The sequence below is a fragment of the Polyergus mexicanus genome, unplaced genomic scaffold (assembly GCF_030449975.1).
Source record: "Polyergus mexicanus isolate NDT 795.1 unplaced genomic scaffold, iyPolMexi1.0 SCAF_17, whole genome shotgun sequence".
NCBI lineage: Eukaryota > Metazoa > Arthropoda > Insecta > Hymenoptera > Formicidae > Polyergus > Polyergus mexicanus.
This window is the reverse complement of record NW_027223337.1, coordinates 1,101,749-1,127,208: the sequence shown is the minus strand read 5'-3', so window position 1 is coordinate 1,127,208 and position 25,460 is coordinate 1,101,749. Positions and strand designations below refer to the sequence as shown.

The following is a 25,460-nucleotide window of genomic DNA, read 5'->3' as shown; positions in this document are numbered from 1 at the left end:
TTTTTAGCTGAAATTTTAATAAGCGGAACTCGTTAACTTTTATTAAACGATATTTATACCGATTGATTTAGAATTATAGTACACGCCTGTCGACAAGCATTTCATCAAGCTACTAATACGCGTTTTCTTATTCCTCGTGATACGGTAGTATGATTACCGCTATCTGGATTCCAACGCCTCCTCACACATAACGTTCATCGAAGCGAGTGATAATTAACGGATTCTAATACGACGATATAATATAAAAGTGTCACAAGACTTAACCAGAGCACGACGCACGCGTGTCGAAAGTTTTGTCTTGTAGAATTTCTAATATTAGATTAGATATAATTCTTATATATTAGAATTTAAACTCTTATCTATTCTTTCACTTCCGACATTAAATACATTTAGCGATTAATACCGCATTAAAATCCTATTAAAATTTCAAACTTGATAATTACATCCAGCAAAATAAGTATATTTTACCCCCGAGTCTAAAAATTTGCATAAATTGTATTTATATCTCTGATAAACACACATAAAGCGCATCGCAGCTGTTATCTTTACATAGCGGAACTACGAAGTGCTCCGGATTCGGGCCGAATCCCGACATGGGACCGTTAATAAAGTGAAGAAGGCGCAACTCCGACAGCGCGCGATCGGCGACGCTCGAGAGAAATTGCTCAACTCTAATTGGAGCGAAGGAATCGGCGGCGATTCTCGCATTCCTCGGCGTCATCATCTCCTCCACCGTCGAGAGGAGCTGACGCAAGCGCCGTTAATGGCCGATTATCGGTCGCAGTTCGATCCGGCAAACGTCAGGGATAAAATGGGACAATCCATTCTCACGAGAGAATGGAGGGAACAGGAAAGTTCCGCGACAGGTGACGATGGCGTAACGACGATGACCCGATGAACTTATCCTCCGCTAGAGATCGGCGACATCGACGACGATGAACGTCGTGGACGAAGCGAGTCGGCTATGTTTGCGTAGCGACGATTGCTTTGAACCTCCCCCTCCCCCCCCCTCGCCCCCGCCGAGACGTGACCCCCGACTGGCCGTCGTTTCTCTTTGGTGACAACCTATCCGGACACAACCTTGACAGGTATGTCTTGTGTCACCGTACAGTTTATCAAGAATTCCGTTAGATATCTTCGATGCGCGTATGAAGCTAATTAAGATAACTTAATTAGCCGATTTAATTATATACGATATCTCTGATGATAAGAAAAAAATCCAGATAAGATAATCTATGTATACCATATATATATATATATCCATAAATGAGAATTTCCCTTGCTCTCCACCGTAGAAATTCTGTAGATTTGCAGATTTTCTCGTAATTCAAAATTAAGGACATCCATCTCTTTTCTTCAATAATTAAAGAGATGCCGACAATCACGATTGTATATGTATATGTACTTTCGACGAACACAGTTTCAGTTAACGGCTACCTTTGCAATCTTACGAGAGGATTTTACGAGACGAACGCAACGATCGACGTAGCCAAGTTTACGATATTCGATGGATCAATTCTCCATCATTTTTCAAACGCCGCGCGTGTCGATCTCTTTCGCAGTTTTTTTCTTCCCCGCCCCCCCCCCTCCTCACCCATCTTTTTTATGGTAAACGTTAAATGTTTGTTTTCGCTTACCGACAAGTGGCACCATAAGAGTATAGATCGGCTGCGCACCGGAAATGGCTCTCGCGATGGTCTGCAGCTGCGGCAAGTAGTCGATGAAGCAGTTTGTGTCTGGCACCAATTGCCTCGGTCTCACCTCGATCTCGACCGATACCGAGGATTTTTGCAAAATGGCCTAAAACATTATAAATACATAACACATTTACAATACGTATCTAAGGATAAATAAATTTCATAATTTTAACCTTCTTTTTTATGCGAGTCGAAAAATATACAAAAACAGTGATATAGATAAAAATATATACAAATTAATTAACGATAAGACTAATGATATTTAAAAAAAAAATCATTTAAAAAAATGATGTAAAATCTTGTAAAAAAATTTCCTGAAATTCTTTAATCTTTCAGACATCTTTATTCAAAATTTTAAATAAGGAGAAAATTTTTAGAAATTTCTTGGGTATAGCACTTTAAAACAAACCCTTTTTTTTAATTAAAAAAAAAATATATATATACATATTTTTTTTTAGTTTTTAAATTAATAGCCAAACAAAATGATTAAGTCTTGGTCTCGATTTGCGTCTGTTTTCGTTTGATTTTCTTCTTCGTCGGAAAGACGCGTCGCATTTCGTATATGTGTGTTACATGGGCGCGTTGCAAATATCTTCCACGAAAAGAGAGAAAAAGAGACGCATGTGCGTACGGTGCGCAGGATGCAGCGGAAGACGCATTATTTTCCAATTGAATTTCATGTATGCGAACGGCGCTTAATAGTAGCGTGCACCGAACAATGTCGGCTCGGCAACGTAACGCGAATGTCAAGTACCTATTGTCGTAACGGAAGCTACGGAACTATAATGAGAGCTCTATCTAATGTTGTTTTCTGCCACGATGATGATCGGTATCCATCTACTCCAAACATGGTTCTTATATATTCTAAAATGCGAGGCCCCCGATTCGGTAATAAGCCGGCCCCACGGACATATGTATTCTTCATTAGAATGCTAAAGTATTCGGTACCTCTTATCTGAGTTCATTAACATATTCTTCGAGTGGTGTGATTTAAGGTGTTTGCGCTGTCTATGATTTTGAAATGGAATAATGTATGCAAAAAAAAGTAGCTACTGAATACATCATAGCTGTAAATCTTCTTGCTTTCTACTCTTTTTTTTTCCATCATTATCTGATCAGTAAATTGCTGATTAAATAGACATTAAGAATAAAATTATACATAATTTAAAATACGAAAAAGCAATATAAATTTCTAAAGAGGCCAATCTACACATATATCAAATTCTTATTAGTTTTAATATACCTTATATCACACATATTAAAAATAACTCATACAGATGAAAATCTTAAAAATTTCCAAAAAACTAAATTTTATTATATTATATATGTTACATAGATTATAATATATTTAAATTTTATATATATATATAAAGTACCTAAGAATGTATAAATATAAGTAAATAGCTAAAATTATAGGTATATAAAATAAAATTTTGCTTTCGACGAATATTTTTCGAATAAATGAAGACGCGAGCGCGAACTCTCGATCGCGCATATTCTCTCAAGTCTTTGAAAGACTCGTAGGATAAAAATCTGCACTGATCGTCGCGAATATATGCGCAACGGTATCTGGAGAGAATTATTCCAATTCGAGAGTCTCGAGGATATGGTCTCGCACTAATGTCCGTGCGGTGGCACGTCGCACGAGTCGGCGAAAAGCATGCGAGGAATCCGAAGACGAGCCTAATTGCTCGTGGGAGTGCATGGGTGGAATGCAAAACTAGGAGATCGCGCACACGTGACGCCGTCTCGAGCGAGAGCCAACGTCAAACCGCACCGCGCCGGTGCGGTGTGCAAATGTGCACATGCACGTGTCGACGAGACTTCTCGACCTCTATTCTCGTTCCTCCGGCATTATTACTCGCAATTCGCATTCTGCAAAGGGATAATAAATAGCCGTCCGTTTTTCGGCAAAACTTGACGCGAGTACAGATTTGAAATTAAATCGAATAATCGCTTTCGAAAGCGGATCTTCCTCGAATATAAAGCTGACATTGCAGTAGAAATGTACAAATATGCGATGAAGGTAAATTTGTGAAATTATCGCGTGGAAATTTGTTACCGCATAAGTAATGTCCAAGATTTGATCTCAGATGCATTTTCTTCTCCGCGAGAATGCAATTTTATGACGATTGTATACATTTCGTTTCATAAATAATTTATCGTATAATCTTATGTGCCTCTTCAATTTTAACATCTTTTTCTCAATTTCAATTATCCCGTAATAAAAAATCACATCTCATAAAAGGATTCGTCAAAAAATTTGGGAAAAATTCCAAGCAAATTCATAATGACATATGTACATACAATAGAAACAATTAACGACAATATTTATTTTTTGCTTTATTAAATATTTACTATTTAAAAAAGATCACACAATCGTGTATTTATTTCCATTCGATTAAACTCGAAAGATACTCGAGTATCTCGCTACGAGGCACGTTCGCTTCGACTAGACTGCGACCCCGTCTGTGAATGAATAGGAACCACCTGCTCAGAGATATTCAAGCGGGCACGGCACGTGGTCATAAACACGTGTCGCTCGAAGTGTCCATTTCAAGCTAATAAAACGGCGAAACGTTAAAATTAACTTCCGCGAACGAGATATATCATCAAAAGCAAGATTAATGCACGCGACCTTTCTTGCGATCCTTATCAAATCGCGCTCGACTGACAGCCTATTGAACGGAACTCGTGCAATTCGTTAATTTACATATATCTATCAATTTAACAGATATATTTCACGCGAGCTGCCTTATAATTCGCCTCAGATCCTGTCTCGTTGCATCATCGCAAAATGAACGGTATTCACCCGCGAGCGTATTCTTCTCGAATTCAACGCGCCCCCGGCACCTCCCCTCCCCTACCCACCTCCCTCTTTCTTTCTCTCCGTCACTCTCGCAGCGAGCCTCATTATGGCGCGCGGCGTGCGTGTGACAGCCGTATAAAAAGTCCAGGAATTTACCCCCATTTAAAGTATTCGTGAATTCTTAAACGATGTGGCTTGTACCGTTGCGCACTCCCTCTCTCCTTCTTGTCACTTCTTCCTCCCCCCCCTTCCCTATCCCTCCCCCCTTTTCCCTCTGCAATTCCAAGCTCGTTGTTCCTCGCGTCTCGCACCTCGAGCTCGGCCTGTTCGTGAGAACCCTCGTTGAATCACGCATCGCGGCCCCTACGCCCGCGCGCATATTAAAGCGCACACGGGGCCTTCGCACGGTCGAGCGGGCCCGCGCGCCCCGTCTAACAACGTTGTAAATGCGCAACACTCGCGGAAACGTATATACCTGGTAACCGTCAGGGGACGGATTCGTGATTCGCGGATCGTCCCATTCGGCGAGAGCGAGGAACGTGCCGCGAGATAACGCTCTTCTCTACGAGCGTGTCTCAAATCTTATGAGAAAAATTCCCTAATTTTTTCCGGATATTTTTCTTTTCTTTTTCTTTTCTTTTTTTTTCAACATTCCGTTAAAAAGAATATTTTTAAAGATCTTTTGGGGTGCAACTTTTTAAAATAGATGTTTTTTTATAGCATGCATTTTCTAACGCTTTTCTCATGCGAAGGAAAAGTAAAGAGCTACTTAAATCTCAAGTGCTAGATTTGCATATGTGCGAAAAAAAATTGAATAACTTTAATAAAATAAACTTCTTTCACTTGTACATTTTTATTTTTCTATCACTCAAAAATATTGCAATAAAGAGAATATGTATTGCACATTCAATATTTTGTAAAAGACATTGGATTATCAGACATTATATTAAAAAAAAAAAAATATATATATATATATATTTGTAATATATTTTAAACATGTAATTCACAATTTGGCTTATTGGCGTTTACCGGTTGCTTAGAACATATAAAAACATTATCAAAGAGAAATGTTAAAAAATCCCTTAAGAATCCTAATAAAATTCTATAAGAATTCTCTGATTTCTCCAGAAGCAAAAAAAAAAAAAAACGAGATTTCAAAGTTTTCCATATTTTTCCAAGAGGTAGACACCCTACGTCGGATGGAATAACGGAATCGTCGGCTCCAACTATTTTTCTCTCTCAAATTGCCGATTGATTTGTCAATTATAATTTCGCGACCGGATCCTCTCATTTCAATAACTTATAATTTTTCTCCGACACAAAGCACGAACGAGACATCGTATCTTTTATCTAAAATTATAATCGGATCGTAACAAAATTTTACGAATGTAGATATTGTGTTATAATATACATACTTACAATATACATATATTGTATTTGACATGCTATTATATTATCGGATTATCGCTAATAAATGCCAAATGAAATCGCAAGAACTTTCGTGAAAAACTGAGTTTTGTAAGTAGGTTACGATCCAAAGATCATCTATTTCTGCTTAGATATTGAATAAATGAAACAAACAAAAAAAAAGTACAAGAAGACGGCAGGATATCAGATTCAGCTTAAAGTCATACGTTTTCTAATCGATGAATAATAAATATATCAATGTTCACAGTCCTAATATAGCATCGTACAATGCAAACTTACGATACCTGAGAAAGAGGTTCGAAATGGAATTAATTTACTACTCGAATTAAGTAAGTAAACTCGAGCTTGTTACAAGACGATAAATGCTATAAATAAGAAATCAAGAAATATATCGAAAAAGAATCCATTATCATAAACATAAATAAATGACACACACGACAAGATAATGTGAGCAGATAATAATAAATTATTTACAGCAATTGTAACAAGCTGGCTAATTTACGATAATTATTAACTATAAACTGGTTATGGTAATACTATAATAATCTAGCATCTAATTTGTTCGCGCGTAAAAGGAACAGCAGCAAAATAGGAACGTCAACGATTAGACTGTCAACGATTAAAAAGCTAATTTTAGTTAATAATAACAAGCGCGCGAGAGAGAGTGTAAGAGGCAGATACTATCTCGGAAAGTACAGAAATCAATATTATCCGATAAGTTGCTCCACGTTGGTAAACAAAGTCGTATCATTACGAGTCGTATCATCGTACGCCCATTGGCAATATACACGTTCCTATAAATCAGGCGAATATCCAGCCTCGCCGGGGCTCGCCATAATCGTTACATCTGTTACATCGTAATCGTTATCGTTCCAATTATCTGCAGACTTAACCGGTCGAGAGAGAGAGAGAGAGAGAGAGAGAGGCAAAGGGAGATAAAGAGAGAAACAGCGATTGAAGGAAAGAACACGTTGAGTCGCACGCAAATGCGGACGTACATTCGGTCTTTTCCGATCGACATAATTTTCATCATAGATTAAGGGGAAGAAAAGGGTGCGGTCGCGAAATCTTACGACAAAACTATTTATCGTATTCCTCTTTCTCAACACCCTGGGTTACTATATCTAAGTAATTTTTTCTTTCTTTCTTTTCTATTTCTCCCATATGTTTCGATCGACGCTTTTGGCTAATAACACAAGCTTTTTTTTTTTTCTGAAATTTTATTATAATTTAAATAAAGCCAACTTCTCGATCGTTTGTAATTTTTGGTAAAATTACAACTTCGAGGAAAATGATAATAATCTGGACCAGTTGTCTCCGAGAAGAAGATATATAAGATTGACAGATATGATTTTATAAGAAAGTATTTTTCGAAGATTTTGACATCATTTTTATATATATATATATATATATATGTTCAACATTTTTGTACATATTTAAACATATCTAAAAATCATTTTGTATAGCTCAAAATCATTTTGTATAAGCTTAAAACTGCTCGTAAATATGATTTTGCGAACACATCTTGGATTTCTCTTCGCGAATGATGGATTTGATCGATAACGCATGTTTAAATATCTCGCGCTTTTTTCGGATTTGCATGCTAACACTCTCTCTCTCTCTCACTCTCCCTCTCGGATAATTTGCCTTCCCCGACCCCGATAATTAAACGACTTCTTTTTTCGCACGACTTCTTCCGTATACTTTGCAATAAACGCTAATTCATTACGCAAGGCCTCATTTACATGCATATAGAATCCTCGTTATGCATATGCCATGGTAATCGCCATGAAATACGCCTGATGATAATGAATCAAGTTTTCCGGAGTCCGTGAAAATCGCTCACGCCCGTGCAAATGGCAATTGGCGCGGAATCACGCTGAAGATGAAGCGGAGAAGTCGAAATAGGAAGAAAATGGAAAGAGAAAGATATATAAAAGAAAATATAAAAGAAAAAAGAAAAAGAAGGATAGATATTTAAGCCCGATCGAAAGCGGAGGCTGCAGAAGCGGGAGAAATCGCACGACGACGAGAAGACGGAAAAGGAAGACGGCTCGTAATTCCATCTGGATTTTATCGGTCGCGCCACCCCGAGTGGAATTAGCGCGAGTACCGAGTTACACGGACGATATATTACGACGGGTGAACCGCATTCATAAATGCAGCCAACTGTTGCGGCCTGCAATGTGCGACCGACTTTATAAATATCTGTAATGGCGCTCGCGCCTCTATAAAATCCACTCCCACGTCCGCGACATCGAACCGGTTACTTCTTTAGCTCTTGTTGGATTCCCGGTCGACCTGTTACGAGGACAAAAATGATGAGGGGCGACATCGAGGGAACCGCGGAGGGATTTTTTTCGCAGATTAATGTATAATCGCTGAAATACGTCGCCACCTGACGACGTATACGACGAATTCGTCGGTCTTAAAATTGCGTTGTCAGTTTATAAATAAAGGGCTCGAAAGAGGAATGTGGATTAAAGACGAGTCCATAATCTGTAAGATCCACTTTAGATATATGACTTTATATTCGAGGATTAAGTTCCGAGCCGCTTACGAAGCGGTATCTAAAGTGGATCTTACAAATTACTGATTTACTCCTCAATCTTTTGTGCGCTCTTTGAACCTTTCAAATGCAGCCACGGAACTCTCTCGAACCATTCTTCGCCTTCATTTTATCCTGCGGGAGAGAACAATACGAATCGAAATTAGTTTTTCGTTCCACTTCCTTTTGCATATTATATTGAGACAATGAGTGAGATACCGAGAAAGAAAATATTAAAAGTTGTCTGCCGAGGAAAGAGACTCATTTCGAACCGAGAGCTCGGTAATGAAAGGTTCATTGAAGTAATATATTCGCGACAAGCGAGCCGGCACCGCAGACCTTCAACCGTGAATCCGCGCTTCCTTTGCAACTAGATCCTCGGCTTTAACCGCACCGAGAGAGTACCTCGTTGCAACGATGCAAACATTGACATTGTCACGAGCTACACAAATCTCTTTCCTTTTTCTACCTTCGTCTCCGAAGAAAAAAAAGAGGCGAGGAAATAGAGAAAGAAAGAGAGAAAAAAAGAGCTATCGTGCAACGAAAGGGGAGAAGCGAAAGAGGAGAAAGAGAGAAAATCTGTTTGCACTGTCGATGACTCGACTAACAGAAACGACGAGAAGCGGTACTCGCTTTTCGATTGATTTTCGAAGGCACGTCGTCGAGGGTATTCCTGAGATATTTCTTCCCGCGCCGTCGACGGAAAAGGTAAATTGAAAACTGAGAGAAAATGCTGCGAGGCATCGGGAGTCTCAGAGATGCGCACACTCGATACACGAACGAGTCGAGGCGAGGAACGTCAAACCTTCCCTATAAGATGCGAACCCGACGAATCGAAAGGAAACTCTCGCCTCCGGAGCGGGCTGGAATGGTAAAGTAAATCGTCGCCTACGTTATACAAGCGAAAACGATGTCGCGGATGCCAAACGGCCGGAAAGCTGTCGACGAGATGCGGAAATCATGGGGCGAAGAAATCGAGAGAAAAAAAAAAAGAAAAAGAAAAAGTATCGCGAAAGAGATGATGATGTCAGAACCAGAATTTGCACTCGTGCTACGTAAAGTACGATAAAATGTGCAAGCTTTCATGCGTATTCGAAAATCTTATATTTTCCACCTCTCACATTTTAACTTCTTCCAGGACATCGACATATATGTGTACATTATGTTTTAGTATATGAAATTCCTTCACGTATGTATTGTAGTTAATCTTAATGTACAGTGGCCATATGTGTACATAACTTTTTTCAGAAATTTTGAATACTTGAATTTTTTCTGTTTGATTTAATAATTATAAATATTAAACGTAATATTGCGAGAGTTTTAAAAACTGCTAACATTACGATTATATTTGGAAAGAAATTTTTTCCGCTGTTCACAAAGAATTCTTTGATCACATCTCTCTTTCGTTGCCTGAATATTGATTGAAGTCGGAAAAAATTATTTTATCTTTTTTCTCAATTATATTTTCCAAAAGAAGATATTAATAAGAAGTTAAATTATAAAGCTGCGGAAAATAAAATTAAAAGATATTTTTCATGTAAGAAAATTATATTTTACAATTTATTTAAAATTATTTATTAAAATAAATATTGTAGAAAATAAATTTTTCCGACTTCGATAAATCCGTCCCTAAAGTGGACGAACCGACTCTACTCGACGAGAATTCGCTCTCTTCTAATTGATCTCTCCCTCTGGAAAAACGGAAAGCAATCCACGTACAAGAAAATCGCGCGCATATTGTACATGTACACTTTATAATACATGTAGCAAGGATAAAATGTGACAAGTTTCTAACTTTCAAAACGAGTCGATAAACATCGACGATTTTATTCGATGAATCGTTCGATCACATTGACCTTTGACGAACCGCGGCCTGGAACATTCCAAGCGGCATGATTCATTTCACGGTAAATTAGCATAGGGCAGAGACGCAGTTTCAGGCGGCGGTTACGACACTCTAGGGAAACGAGTGTTCCCTAATACCGCGGAAATTAAAGATCCGTTTTCTCGCGGGAACGAGGAGCGAGGCCATTCACCGTGCCGGTCCGGCGTCGAGGGACGGGTACAATACAACAATGTCCTTCTCGTCGGCGACAGACCCCTTAGAGTTCAGACCGGGGATGGGAAATGTTATCTCGAGTCTGCGGATGATGCGAGAGCGAGGGTAAAGTTCGACCACGTAGTCGGGCTCCCGCGGGATCGTCGACTCGCGTAATATCTCGACCATAAATGTTTAAATATGACGGCCGGTACTCGGTTATATTCGCGCCAGGGCACATCTTTATGCAGCAGATACGAAAGATAGAAGAAAAAAAGAGAGGACCTTTCGGCGGACAAGTGCGTCTGCGAAATAAACGAAGGCGATATATTGTATAAGCAATGTAGTGAGTTTTTCTATAGCCCGAATCATCTACATACATGTTTTAGTTCGTTGTTAAATTTCGTCATCGAGAAATTTTGTAATATTTTTCAGAAGAAAATATTGATAGAGATAGAGTTAGATTATAAAGCTACAGAAAATATATTAAATTGAAATATGTTTCGTATAAGAAAATTACGTTTACGCAATTTATCTTAATAAAGAAATATTCGGCAAAGAAGAAAGATGTACTCAACGTAAACTCTCTGTAAACAGCGAGAAAAAAGTTTATTTCGAAATACATTAGCAATTTCTAAAACTGCAATGTTACGTTGATTAAATCGCTTTACCTTTATAAAATTATTATAAATGTCAGACTATCAACAAAATTAATACACTAATAAATTAAATGATATATTAATAAATTCTCATAACACACGAATAATGATTAAGAATAAATCTGATCGTATTATTAATAAATACAAATAAAACGGTCAAACTTGTCAAGACGAATGAAGGCGAATGTTAGTTGCAGCGTGGGGCTGACGTTCAAAAAAAGGCAACGCGAAATTTCGCAGACGTCCGAAACGTTTTACGTCCGCTGCGAGATGAAATTCGGTACGTGGCGCCCCGTGGAGCAGCAACGCGGCGCGGTGAAATATATAAGTTCACCCAGCGGGAAATGTATCCTCGCAAAAGAGGAACACGTGGGAGGGACCCCGTCACGACAGGTGTCTGTCTGTCTTGGTCGCCGTACGTCCGGTGGGATTTATTTCTCCGATAGATATATAATTTATTCATACACACATACACATATATATATGTACATGCATGTAACGTCGTTACACGAAGCGGAACAACGTGCCCTCATCCGGAGAAAGTAACGAGAGCGCCCGTAAATCACAATAAAGCGTATCGTTTATTAACGGCCTCATTTAACCACGGGCGAAATAACGTTCCGCGGCCGAAAGCCGCGTCTCTCTCGCGTGCACTTTACATGGCAATCGCGCCGCCATTTATATTCCGAATGCGTTGTCTGGACCACCCCGTTGCCTAAACCATCGGTCGCGGAATCGCGATAAATTATCCATTATGCAGAGAATACGCGAGATATCGATTCGTAGTGCCTCCCTTCCTCCTCCCTTCTCTCATCGAACGATGACGAGTTACGTTTCACCGTCACAAACCCGATGCGAATTACAATACGGCCCCGATGCCTTACGGCTATTAACAACACGGGCTACCAACAACAATGAACGAACGTCAAAACGCCCACGCCCATTATCTGCGTCGAGAGCCCGATACGCTGATTGTTGTTACCCGTAGCCGTCGGCTAATTAATCGTCATGAAGTTTCGTTGCGGCTCGCGCGCGTTAACGGAATGCCAATCGACTTTTGTTGGTACAAGCGAACGTTGTAGGTGAAAGAAAGTAGCGTCGATCAACTTATTACTTTCTTTATTCTTGACTCCCTTTAACTATAGATTACTAGCATGGGTAAAAATTCACCCCACGAGTAAATTCAAGTAATAGTAATGGTATGCAGACTTCCGCTCTGATATGTCAATTTTTTTTTATCTATCTTTCAATTTGTACTCTTATTTTTTTCAGAATATAAAAAATCCCATTAAAAAAAAAAAAAAAAATCACTTAAAATTTTTTTTAATAAAAATACAAGCTTCGAGACGAGCACTTTAGCTCTCTTTCCCTCTCTCGACTCTTGATAATCGAGTTAGGTTCATCCTTGGAAGTAATCAAAAATTGAATTGGTCATCTATTTTGCAAAAGCTCTTATTAATTCAATAGCAATCTCGATGCGACGGAGACACAGATTCTTGACGTCGATGCATCTCGTCTCGACGCTACGAGGAATAAAGCTTCTCTAGAAGCGTTCGTTTAAAGTCATGCTCGGCTATGATAACCGCTATATAGCAGCCGCTCGAAGAGAACGGCGTTAACAGAAGCTAATTACTCCGGAGTAATTAGCTACTAGAGTGCTCTCTTCGCTCTTACTCGACGCCTTCTTTCTTTACCGTCTTTGTGTCCGTCCCTCTCCTCAATTCCTTCCTAACTCTCGCCTTCAGTAGCAGACATAAAACGTAATTGCATTTTGGTTTAATTATACTTTTTATCGACCATTTGTCGCAAAAGGATTTCCGATGCGACGTCGTGCTCACGTTAGTCGCGCGACTGTCGTGACAAATAAAATATTATCTCTGCGAGAGAGAGAGAGAGAGAGAGAGAGAGAGAGACGCAGCCCTTTTTGTATTGTTTACTTTCATTTCATGTAAACTGATGACGAGTAAATACTCTTCTTTTCGTGTAAAAAATATTTCATGCATCAAGAATCGTAAAAATATATGCATATAAACATTTTTCACTCGCTACAACTTCTCACATATCAGTTTCTAAAGTTGCGTCATGTCTTTGTGAATCAGTCTGTATTAACCCCAAGGACATTTATGGTATCGTTAGAACGTTCTAGAAATACGACGATTATTCTCTCGCAGACGGGTAATAATTAATTTCAAACGCAATTTGTCCTTCTATTTCTCGCGGAACAATCTCTTTCATCAAAAATCCTTCGATATAATATGGAGGAACCGATCTCTCTGTTAAGATTTCATGCAAAGATGTGATAAAAGTTAGATAAGATACCAGAAATATATAATTGTTGCGTTAACACAGGATAGCAGAAATTAATCGTGCGCTAAAGGAATAAAAAATGATATTTTTCATTTTAATTATTATCTACAACTAATAATGATGGAGACACGTTAACCTTGGCTGGACCGTTTACTTTCAAAGACAGAATTACAATGATTGGAAACTCAAAAAGGATACAGCGAGTGAATGTAAATTTAAAAATAAATCTCACGAAAGCCACAGAAAGAGAAAAATAAGAAGCACGATCGTCGACGAGTTTATGTCAATTAAATTAAAGAAAAGAAAACTTATCCTATGATTTGACACACACTTGAGTATGTTAAAAAAAAATAAAAACTTTAAGTATTTTTATAAAATCCCAAGTATACAAATTTTTATACACTCTAATATAGCTATATTATTGATACGTAACGATAGTGAGGGATATTTTTTCGGAGAATAATTGAAACAAATTAAACGTGCATTCGGAAGGCAATATTTTGTGCGGCCGCGTAATTTGAGTAGTTGACGAGTAAATGCAAATAATTCGGAGAAATTATTTCTCTTTGATCGTTCAATTTTCGCTCGTTCACAGCCCGAGAGAGAAAGCATCGGGCTATATTAATTTGACAAGATTTGCACGCACACAAGAATGCAAGAACGCAAAAAAAAACGCGATGATGCGCTCCACATCACGGGTAAAGGAATATTTTGCATACTGCCGGCAGTGATCTTAATTACGATACGTAAATTAGGGCCTTTTTAAGTACACGCTAATACACGTTTCCCTCGTCGAAGCGTGCAAAAACTGCGCAAACACTCGACGGATTGCAAGGCGAATAAAAGGAAATCGTCAAAGCAAAACCGAGAAGATCCATCCTTTCCCATCCGTTAGGGAGACTTAACGTCGTGAGCGTCGAGAGATCGCCTCGCTTTTTTCTCTTTTCTTTTTAAGGCACGCGAGTTGAAACTTTTCAACCGTCCTCTCGTGTTCATCACCAGAGGCAAATTTTAGATATACGCAATACGCGTAGAATCTTCAGAGTGTAACGAAACACCATACAACAAAAACATGTACACAAAATGTATGCAACTCCTCGCGCTTTCTTTAGATTATTTGGCAAGTTTGATTTTTTTTTTTCCAATAATTATTTCATCGACGTAAATTCTTGCAATTTTTTAACTTCATAACTCAAAATTGTAATTTAATCGAGCGGTTAGGTCATCGAGAACTTCTTCGTCCAAGATAATTTCCAGCGCTGTTTTTTTTTCTTTTTTTTTTTTTAATTTCATCTTTTATAACTGCCAATTAATCCTCGTCGATTATTGGTTTTAATATTCTCGCATTGCGTGTTCGAAATTTGTTTCGATTATTCTCCGAAAAAATATTCCGTTTCATCTTTGCATTCTCACAATTTTTATTTTTTTTTCCTGATAATGCGCACACAGCAACTTAATTATATTCATTAAATTAACTTAATTAAATAATTTAACGCTAATTTGCTTTAATAATAAAATAATATAATAATGAGAAAAAGACATTAAAAAAAAAAAACGAAATGTCTTCACATTATTCACGATGAGATTACGACAGCCTATGAGTTTCCAGAACCTCGGTCGTTCATCCATACTAGAAGACGCCATTGCTCATAACTTTATGAATGTTCGCGATCTAATAACAGAAATACGGGAGAAGAGAAAAGAAACGACGAGGTGCGCGCAGGAGAAACGGCAGGATGGAGATTTCTTCGCATCCGCGATGGGGAGTAGTACCTAGAGATAGATAGAGAGAGAGAGAGAGAGAGAGAGAGAGAGAGAGAGAGAGAGAGAACTCTCTCCGTATATAAAACGGATTTAATTGGCGTAATAAACCTTTAAATAGAAGCCTCGCGCATAGAGGAGCGAATGGCGTGTTAAGAGATCGTTGGAGCCGTTTTCTACCTCTCGTGAAGCCAGTTTAAATATCCCGAGATTCGCGAGTAGACGCTCGGAACGAAAGACTCGCGAGGTATTGACGCATAAGAGAACGCGAGGGATCGTAATAAATTAATAGCACACTTCAGAATGGGGTACGTAAGCGATTATTTCATCAGTTTCGCCTCGAGAGTGTTTCAACGCACGTGCGAAAGTCACGTTCCGGCACAAGGTAAGCTTCAATCAAATAAACTGTTATTAAACCAGCTACACTAATTTATTTATTTATTAGAGAAGAATTTATTTACCAATTTTTTTTTATATATTCAACAATAATTTTCTTCTATGTGTGTATGTGTGTGATAATTCTTTTTTCTTTTTTTAATTTCAATTACTTTGAATATTACGTCGTGTATCGTTTATGTTAAATACTTTTCTCTTAGTTCTTTTTTTTTAAGTCACTTATAAATTAATTGAATCCATCTCTAAAAGAAAGAAAACAAGAGAGAGAGAGAGAGAGAGAGAGAGAGAGATTGATTTGTTCCGATATTATAGCAATCCCGTGGTGGAAATTAAAGCGCAGTCTTAAATAGGATTCGGTATACTCGTAGAGCCAATATACGAGGCTGCAAAAAAAATGTCTCGAGGAAATGAATCGTTTCTTGCAACATTCTTCGGCGGGTGCGTTACCGTTATCCCTGTCTTTCCGTTCTTTTTCCTATAGATCGCGCCCGGTCATCTCCACGTCGACCGACCGCAACGAGAGGCAAACCCGTTCGATATTTCAACAGCGAGACACAGGCGTGGCGAATGCTTGTTATGTATAGAGCTAACCCATTTCATATCTCAAGCAACGTGTAAAATGCGTACTAATATGTCATATCTCCTTCTCTCTTTTTTTTTTTTTTTTTTTTCCCTTCATCGGCGAACGAGCTTTCGCTGACGTCCCGATTTTAGTCGAGTCTTACAGCATTAAAAGGAGAAATTTATTCATGTTTCAAGAAAGATGGAGTAACAAATTTTCCCCCCAAAATTCAGACAATGAATAAAATACTGTCCTATCATCCTATTATTATCCTGAATCCGTGAATCGTGCATGGTTCATCGACCGAGCATGACGGACCACCGTCGTACACAAAAAGGAAATATTATCGATGACCACGGACGATGCAAATGAAGGATTAATTGGTTACAGAGTTAGCGATGTACAATATAAATTCCGATTCGCAAACGCAACTCGTTCGCGTCGCGATAATGCCTCATTATCATTAAACGTAACAATTAGACCAATTCCGGCGGACAACTTTTTATCCGTTTCGTAAATTGTCTTTTTTCTCTCTCTCTCTCTCTTATAACAACAGGAAGGGGATATGGTTTTACTCGACGTGACCGATGGGGATTTACAGCTTCTTCGCCAAGAGGATGCAATAAGCATATGACGAGCGACGAACGAAATGTGTATTTGATTGTTCGGCCGACAGGCAAAAAAAAATCCCCGCAAAAAAATTATCCCGCGTAACGTGGGCTATTTGCGAAACGCGCGACTTTCAAACCGCGCTCTCGTTCGGCGGACTAAAAATAAAGATTTCATCGCAAGATAAAATCTCTCTCAATGTGAATTAATATATAATCCATCGTTTAATATACAACGCTATTGAGCAATATAATATAAAGATTTAAAAAGAATTAGATAAAGACAAAAAAAAAGATTGATATATGTTTTCTGAATTTTATATCCTTTGAATTTAAGCAAAAGAGAATTGATTATGGAATCTTTTTTATATAAACAATCTATATCCATTTATTTGTGTTTTTATGCAGATAATATATTATCTCTTTTCAAAACTTTTCTCTTCGAAAAGCAATTAATGTAATTTCTCAAGTAATCGACTTACAATTATTGATTCCGGCGTTATGGGAGTTATGAGATCATCGTAACGTTAAAAGCATTACGTTATAATTAATTAATTAATTAATTAATTAATTAATTAATTGATCTCTCTCGAAAAAGAGCAGTTTACATTTCACGGTTATTTGCGAATCTCGCCCACCGAAATAATGGAGATGAAAAAACGGTACCTGCCTCTCTCTCTCTCTCTCTCTCTCTCTCGTCTCGTCTCGAAATAAAGCTCGGCCGAATTTACTAGATCCCGAAATACGGTAAAATTGAAAAATTATCCCCAAGCAACGACTATTGCAATCCGGTTTGGAGTTTACGATTTAACCGGTTCGCAATATTCAACGGTGTAACATACGCGAAATTTCACCGGTCAATTAAGCTGCGTAGTTCCTTGCGCGAATTAATTCGCGATGAAGTAATTCGAAGCTTGGCAAGAATGTACGCAAAACGCGATTCGCTCGACTCGAGTGGCATAATTTAGAGTCACCGTTGTCCGCGGAAAAACTGGCTTTCAAGGTGTTACGGCGTGCAACAGGTTCTAGATTCTGAGGCAGGTTCAGTTTCAAGCGTCAAAATTGACCCGCGCATTTCAGACGTTATCATACTTGATTTCAGTGATATATAATATTCCGATGGCGTTAAAAGGAATTTTAACCCAAATTTTCTGAAGAGAAGAACTATGATCTCTCAAAGAGACACTCGTGCAATTTCTTAGATTATTTAAATAGTTAACATCGTATAATATTCTCTTTTCATATATTCTCATTATGCATAGAAATATCGGATACCAATACAAATATAAAATATATTAATAATTAATAAATAGATATATATATATATATACGAATAAATAAAAATAAAATATATACATAATATATAAATAATTTATATAATAAATAATATATATAATATATAAATAAATAATAATGAATAAATAACATATATAATAAATGAATAAATAAGTCATAATACTTTGTAACAATAATACAAATATAGAAAAGATAAGTTTGAAAAAACTACATTTTACGATAGGTACGTATTTGCGATGCAGTTTGCGCGAGTTAAATCTTCTATCGAGAAAACAAGTTGTACACCGAGGAAAAAAAACTTGGATTTGTCGGGTATAAATAGCCCATACAAATTTAACGCGGGCCGTTATCGCGCTTTGCGGAAGGAAAAACCGATCGAATGTGGAAAGTTCTGAGTGGAAAAAAGGGCCGAGTATCCGCGAATCGCGGAGAAAGACGGCTTGCGATAAAACTGCATGGGGCTGTCGAACCAACTATCGACGGCTACGATAGCACGGTTATTTATTTCGGCGAGGTCACGCTGGTCTTCCACTGAACTTTATCCTCGAAACAATTCTACGATCGAGAGCTACGCGAGACCGTGATCCGTATTTCGCCTCCGTCAAGTTTCGTTCGCCCCGATAAAAGCGTCGGTCGAAAAATTCAAGAAATACGAGAAACGACGAGAAATTTATACGGATTTTTCAGATACTGCGATGAGAAAGCTCGATTAAGCTTATTATTTTCTCAAGGAGAAAATTCTCGAGGTCCCCCTGTATTTTATAGTCGCGTATCAGAAACGTAAATCATTACGTAAAGATACGTAAGTCTATTTACTTCTGATTAATGCATTTTGAAGTTTTCAATCGTATTTTTCATTTATGTATTTGTTAAATTAATAAATACGTATATCCATGCTCGTCGTTTGAAAAAATGAGGCTTATACCCACGCGAAAAAAAAAAAAATCAAGCTGAAAAACAGAACAATCGCGCATGTACAGGATCCTCTGGTCAGCCTACTCCTTTCCCTCGTTCCTTTTTTTTTTCCTCCTTCGAGAAGAAAGATATCGCTCCGTGAAGGAGAGAGAGTACGTGGCCGACCACATAGTATGCACAAAATCCGGCCCCAAGCTGGGGTAAGATAATAAATATGCAAAAAAGAGGAGAGTTTCGATGCCGTAAATAAAAACGGCGGACTTGCGTGCTGTGCGAAAGTCTGCGGTGAGAGAGGATCGCGCGATCGCGAAATAAAAGGACGGTAGGGCAGAGAAGGGTGGTACGACAGGAGGTGGAGGAATGCGAAAAAAAAAGAACGAGAGAGGAGGAGGATGAGGAGAAGAAAAGAGGCGCAGCATCTTCTGTTCCTTTCGCGATGTGGCAAACGCGCCTTATAATCTCTCGATTTAGTTTGACTTAGCCAAGATGAATACATTTCATTGATACATCGTCGGCTTTTTCGAGACGAGAAGGCAGGTTGAAAGTGAATAGCGAAGAGAAAAGCGCGACGCAGATGACGATTAAACTAATTAATTAACCGCGTGGTAAACAATTATTTGACAGCGACGAACGATGGATGTCTTTGCGCGAGCGTGAGCTAAATTTGAAAAAGGCAAGATTGCGCATTGAATTGCCAAATTATTACACCTTTAATCGCGCTCGTTAAAATATAAATAATTCGCATAGATTTAACGCGTAGAATTATTAAATCGTTTTCCTGTAATAAAGATTCCAGTCTTTATAAATGTTAAAGTATATAAAAGATTATTATATACTTGCAGAGATGTAATAAAAATTTTTTAAATCTTAATATCTCAATATTTTTTCTAATATTATAATATCAACGATATTATAATATTATAATATAATGTTCGGTTGAGCGAGGATTGAATAGCGATAAATCAATTTGTGAATATTTTTAAACCAGACAATTTCGACGTAATAATGCATAATATAAGTAGCGCTTGAATACGACGCTATTTTATCGCGTCGACGAATCAATACATGATTGCCAGCTATGCAGGGTATCAGCTACGAGATGTTTCTCGCACTCACCTGCACCCGTTGTCGATGTCGATCCTGTTTCCTCTGTCGCCTCTCCAGTTCCTCCTTCCTCTCGATCAGCGACCTTATCTCGACGGCCGCCACGGGAGCCGTCGTATCGTCGGGCACATTGCCGCACGAGGGTAATCTTCTCAACGTGGAAATCGACTCCTCCTCCCCTTCGCTGTAACTCTCCACCATGAGCTCCGAGTCGCTCTGGAAGTGAATTAATTCCGTTCCTTGGATAATGAACCGTGACAGCAGCGATCGGATTTAACGGATTAGAAATTCCGGAGAGGTAAATCTCGATCATTACTTTTCCCACTTCGATGTAATTGCGAGGTAATAGTTGCATATAACTGATTTTATTATTATTTAAATAATTTCATGAATTTAATTTTTCATTTCTTAATTTTTGTTTCTCCATTACTATTTTTCACTTAAATAATTTAATCAATTTCGAAGTTATTGGAGTAATTTTAAAAAATTTCCCCCTTTCCATAACAATATATATAATATTTTTATTTTTATTATTTTATTATTATTATTATATATTGTGCCAGGAAAAATTAAAGACTATTCGAAGATTATTGAACTCTCCGCGTCTTTTCTATCCGTCATTTCGAATCCGGAATTCGCGGGGCTCTACACAGCGCACCGTACGCGCTTTCTGCGGGCAGCTAAGATTTACGACAGTTACCAACATACCTGTGTCGGCGGCGAACTCGGCGAACTCGTGCTCGAGGCCTCGACCACGGAAACGTATTCGCTGACGCCGCTCTCGCTCTTTTGCAGTTTCAGCACCGGTGTCTCCAAGCCGCATAAAAACACTTGACCGAAGAAGAGGATCTTGCTTATCCTTAGACACACCTGTGCCACTTCCTGAAAACGACGCATCGCGAATTTATCCCGTGGCAACGCGGAGAGGAGATACTGCGCGATGACACATAATATATATATGTACTAAGATTCTTTTTTTCTCGAGAAATAACGCGTTCTTTTTTATAAATTTAAATAGGACGAGCAATATTCTATTTTCAAATTTATAATCAGCGATAAAAGCATCGATCTTACACGACGTAATGTAACCTACCATGTCTTCAGTTTTCTCCACGTAGCAAGGATCTTGCGGATTCAACATGAGCGGCGTGAATCCTGCCAAGGTGATATCCTCCGGTAATTTCACGAGCTCCAGGTCTAAAAAGCAAACGTAAAAATTCTCTATCTGTACGCACGATGAAATCCTCGCGTGAAATTCTACAATCGTGCCAAATCGAATCCTCCCGCAGAGAAGGGGATCCTTCATGCGGAGGAGGATCGACCCTGAATTTATTCGCAAACATCCATATCACGTATCGCGAAAGGAGCTCAGATATTTATGCAACGCGCCTTACAATCGATAAAATGTGTCGCTCGTCTTTCGCGTCCAGCATTAAATTCTGCTAATGCAATATAAGCATAGAATAATAATCCGCGATGCGAAAAGTGAATAAAGTTTCCGAAACTTTTTCATACGCAAAGAAATCCTAGATTTTTTTTTTTTTTTTAAATACTTTTATATCACTTATGAAATTTTAATCTTCTCTTTTATCTTTTAAATAAGAGATACAAACGAAATTTTTAGCGTTTCTAAATATGTCGAAATATGTTGAAAGATATTATTTAAATTTAGATTTAAATTTAATTAATAACAAAAAAAAAAAAAAAAATATGCCACGTGTTTTATATCTCGCTGATTTCGGGACAGACAATAGCTACGTTAAACGCAAAAGACTGAAAGTTCGCAACTTGTCAAACTTGTCAATTCTAGTCAGCCAGTGTGATCAGTCCTACCTCACCGTATGATTATTCACTATGAGCAAACGCGCGCACTGACGTTCAATATGTACCATACTCGGTTTAGAGGTAAGTATACCGTGAGCAAGGACGCGCCGACGAAACTAGAACGCTGCTCGTTTCCAGGCGACCGTTGGAGGACCTAGTTCGAGACCGAACTCGCGATCGCGAATGATCCGATGAAAGTATAAACTGGTGATCTGACGAAAATAGGAAAATTGATGGTGCTCTTTCGCGCGAATATCGTACGCATTCATTCGCGATCATTAGTCGATTCCGAGATTGATCTACCAATGATGGTCACCGACAATTGCTTCTACTGAAATTGGCCTATAACTTTGGCGATGACGTAACATTATGTCTCTTTGCTTCAGAAAAAATTCAGAACCGTTCATGTAATATGGAGTTTTTCTTGAATTGAAACTAATCAAGGGAGGCTAATATGTATTATGTATACGGTCGTCGGTTCGTCTCGAGATCTACGCGCGAATGAGCTACGGAGCAATGCAATTTGTGTATTCGTAACGTAAACGCGGCGAGCAACACGTAGTGGCTAATGTGGCTCGCACGCATGCTGAAAGACCATTTGGCCACACGTTAGTAAACGGCCGCAAGAGAATGGCACTGCAGTGGTCATGTCGAACGTATTCACCGTTACGCAACCGTCGCGCCAGCTACCTACGGGTCGACAGATCGGTCACCGACTTCATCGGCACTTCGAGGAACTCGCGACTTTTTCGATTAAGGACTCGTCCAGGACTGTCCGCTCGAAAGAATCGCTCTTGCGTTGCTCTCGGTCGAGCAGACTTCGATCGGATCTCGTTTCGCCCATTTCAAGTATCGCCAATTTGCGTTCGATCTTCGCGATACATTAAAAGCCCAGACCACTTTAGAAGATCAAAAAAATCCATCTTTTTTACATTTTTCTGAAAGTATGATATCTGAAGAATGTCTTATTGAAAAATTCGCTAAATTAAGGAAATTATGACTTTCAATAGGATAGCGTGCGGGTCTTCGAATAGACCTGCAAAACTTTAAACGGTTTTTTTTTTTTTTTTATACTGTTTTCAAAGTTGATGTGACAAATATCCTGTAAACTAATGGACCGAATATTTTTATACATATACAAAAGAACATTTTTTTGAAGATACTAAACCTAATTAAAATATTAAAAATTAATATTTAATATTTTTCTGATCTTGCAGAAATGAAAAAATTAAAAAAAAAAAAAGACTGATTTAAAAATACTGACGTACTGTTTAAACATCAATATAAAGCACATATAAAGCATCAGAAAGATCAATTTCTAATATTTTTGATAAAAAATTATTAAAAATTATCAATATCTCATACTACTAGAGTAGACTGGGCCCTTAATTTCTCAAGTCTGTTGATTTTTTAATTGCCCTTCTAGCAGGATTTTTTTACATTAAAAAATCCATGTAAAAATTGTTTTACAAAAAGTCTTTCTCGCAAGAAAAATACTATAAATTAACGTACCTTTATTCTCTTCGCGATCTTCGGTATCCTTGCCCTGAATCAAGATTGTCCTGGTATAATTTAATTTTTCTAAAAGATTCACCATCGTCGCCAGCCTGGTCCATGCATCTCCTGGCGGCCTGTAACATAACGAGAGGATCGAGTTAAGTTTCCTCTCTAAATTTCACGATAACATGCATCCAGAATGAGTCGGGTGTCTGACAGAATCGCCCACCATCCGCTTCATCTGCGTCAAGATAAAGATCCCCAATGATTTGGCAAAAACTGTTAGAGAAAGACTGGATTCTCTTCTAATATATAATTTAAAAACGAAGGAAAAAATTCTTAATAATATCCAAGGCCAATATTTATTTTCTGCGCGATTAAACCTTCGAAGATTGAGTCGTCGAACTGTGATTTGTGATTCGCGCCGCTTTTAGATAATAACTCTTAATTCTCCAAAGTATATTTTTTACTGAATTCTTCCCGATGCTCCGTGGCGCCTTAAAAGGCCGATGACCTCTCCTTCTTTATACCTGCGGTAATATTCTACGGGCTAATTTTCTACGGATTTCAGATTCCTAATTATTGTTTTTGTAAGAGTGACGGTTTGTAAATGTTCCGAAAATTCGTCAAGTACGGCCGGCTGTGTAAACAACACTTGCTCAAACATTTGCTTACAGGGGGAAAAAAAAAAAAAATTAAACCGGGTAATTTGCTACTTGATTTTCTTCGCTACTGGCTCTGACATGAGGTAAATATTTTCAGTTTCTGGATCATTCGTCACGCGAAGAATATTGACGCCGTAGGGTACGACGATTACCGCGACGTGACCAAGAACCACCGATGGAATTCTGTTTGCCGAAAATACAGTCTCGAAGATACGTCGGGATATCCACGAAGATTTTGCGCTTTCGGAGAGCGATCACGATTCACGGCGTGAACGCGCGTTCACGAATTTTCGCACGCCTTCGAGTGCGCGATTTCGCGCATTTACGACGAGATATTGATAAATTCGAGACGCGATTGGCTGTCTACTTGTAAATTTTGCAAAAAAATTCTTTAAAAATTCTGTAATCCCTGTAAGAATATTATCGTTCGAAATTTTAGAATATTTTACAGATCTTTTTTTCCTGCGACTCTCCAAATAAATCTCTTTATTTCTTGCGTTCTTCAATGCTTCGCATTCATACGAAGGGAAGACATAAAAAAACTCTTAATTACAATAAAAAATATGTATCGCATATTTAATATTTTGTTAAGACATATTCAATATATAAACAGTAAAATATTGATATATATATATATATTTATAATATATTTTAAACACATAATCCATTTGGCTTGCCGATTGTTTACAATATGAGAAAATTTTTTAAATGAGAGAATTTTTTTTTTTTTTAAATTCCCAGTCCCAGTAAAATTCCATAAAAATTCCCTGATTTTTCCAGGTAAAAGTAATCCCCGAAAATTCCAGATTTTTCATGTTTCTCCAGGGAGTAGACATCCTGTAATCAAATTTATATCCGACCGTTCGTGTCGCGCGAAGAGGACGAGAAAATGTCGCGAGCCCTCGCTCGCGAATATGATATATCCCCGCACTCTATTTATTACCAATGTCGAGAATTATGCATTGGAAATTATTTGCGGCGAGAAAGAGCCGCGTAATGCGCGAGCAGTGTATAATAATAATAGATCAGGGATTTATACGTTTAATGTACTTCGCATAAGCGACCGATGGCGGCTCGTTCTCCCCATCGACGTTATTAATGATCTATCTACGGCGTATGAGGTACCTATACGTTTCCATTCACCACTTCCGTGTTACTGTAAAGCCAAAGTCACCCGCTAAATTAAAGGCCTAGTCTATTCTAACAGTATAAACGATTGGTGATTTAAAATACATTTTTTTTTTTTAAATCTTGGATATTTAGTCCTTTCTTGTGGATTCTAATGGAATTTAAAATATTAATATTAATTATTTTTCTGATTTACAAAAAGCGAAAAAATTTCAGCA

The 25,460-nt window shown here is 38.1% G+C and overlaps 1 protein-coding gene across 5 annotated transcripts in view; it reads right to left on the bottom strand.

The window, feature by feature from the left end:
* Positions 1–25,460, bottom strand: part of LOC138940585 (telomerase-binding protein EST1A) — a 99,180-nt gene that overhangs the window by 5,626 nt on the left and 68,094 nt on the right. For all 5 annotated transcript variants that reach the window (XM_070309597.1, XM_070309598.1, XM_070309600.1 and 2 more), the window contains 5 exons: positions 23,465–23,583; positions 21,222–21,325; positions 20,837–21,010; positions 20,141–20,344; positions 1,638–1,800 (listed from right to left, as the gene is read on the bottom strand). In XM_070309597.1, the coding sequence (XP_070165698.1) occupies positions 1,638–1,800; positions 20,141–20,344; positions 20,837–21,010; positions 21,222–21,325; positions 23,465–23,583 (764 nt within the window). The remainder of the gene's footprint in view (positions 1–1,637; positions 1,801–20,140; positions 20,345–20,836; positions 21,011–21,221; positions 21,326–23,464; positions 23,584–25,460) is intronic.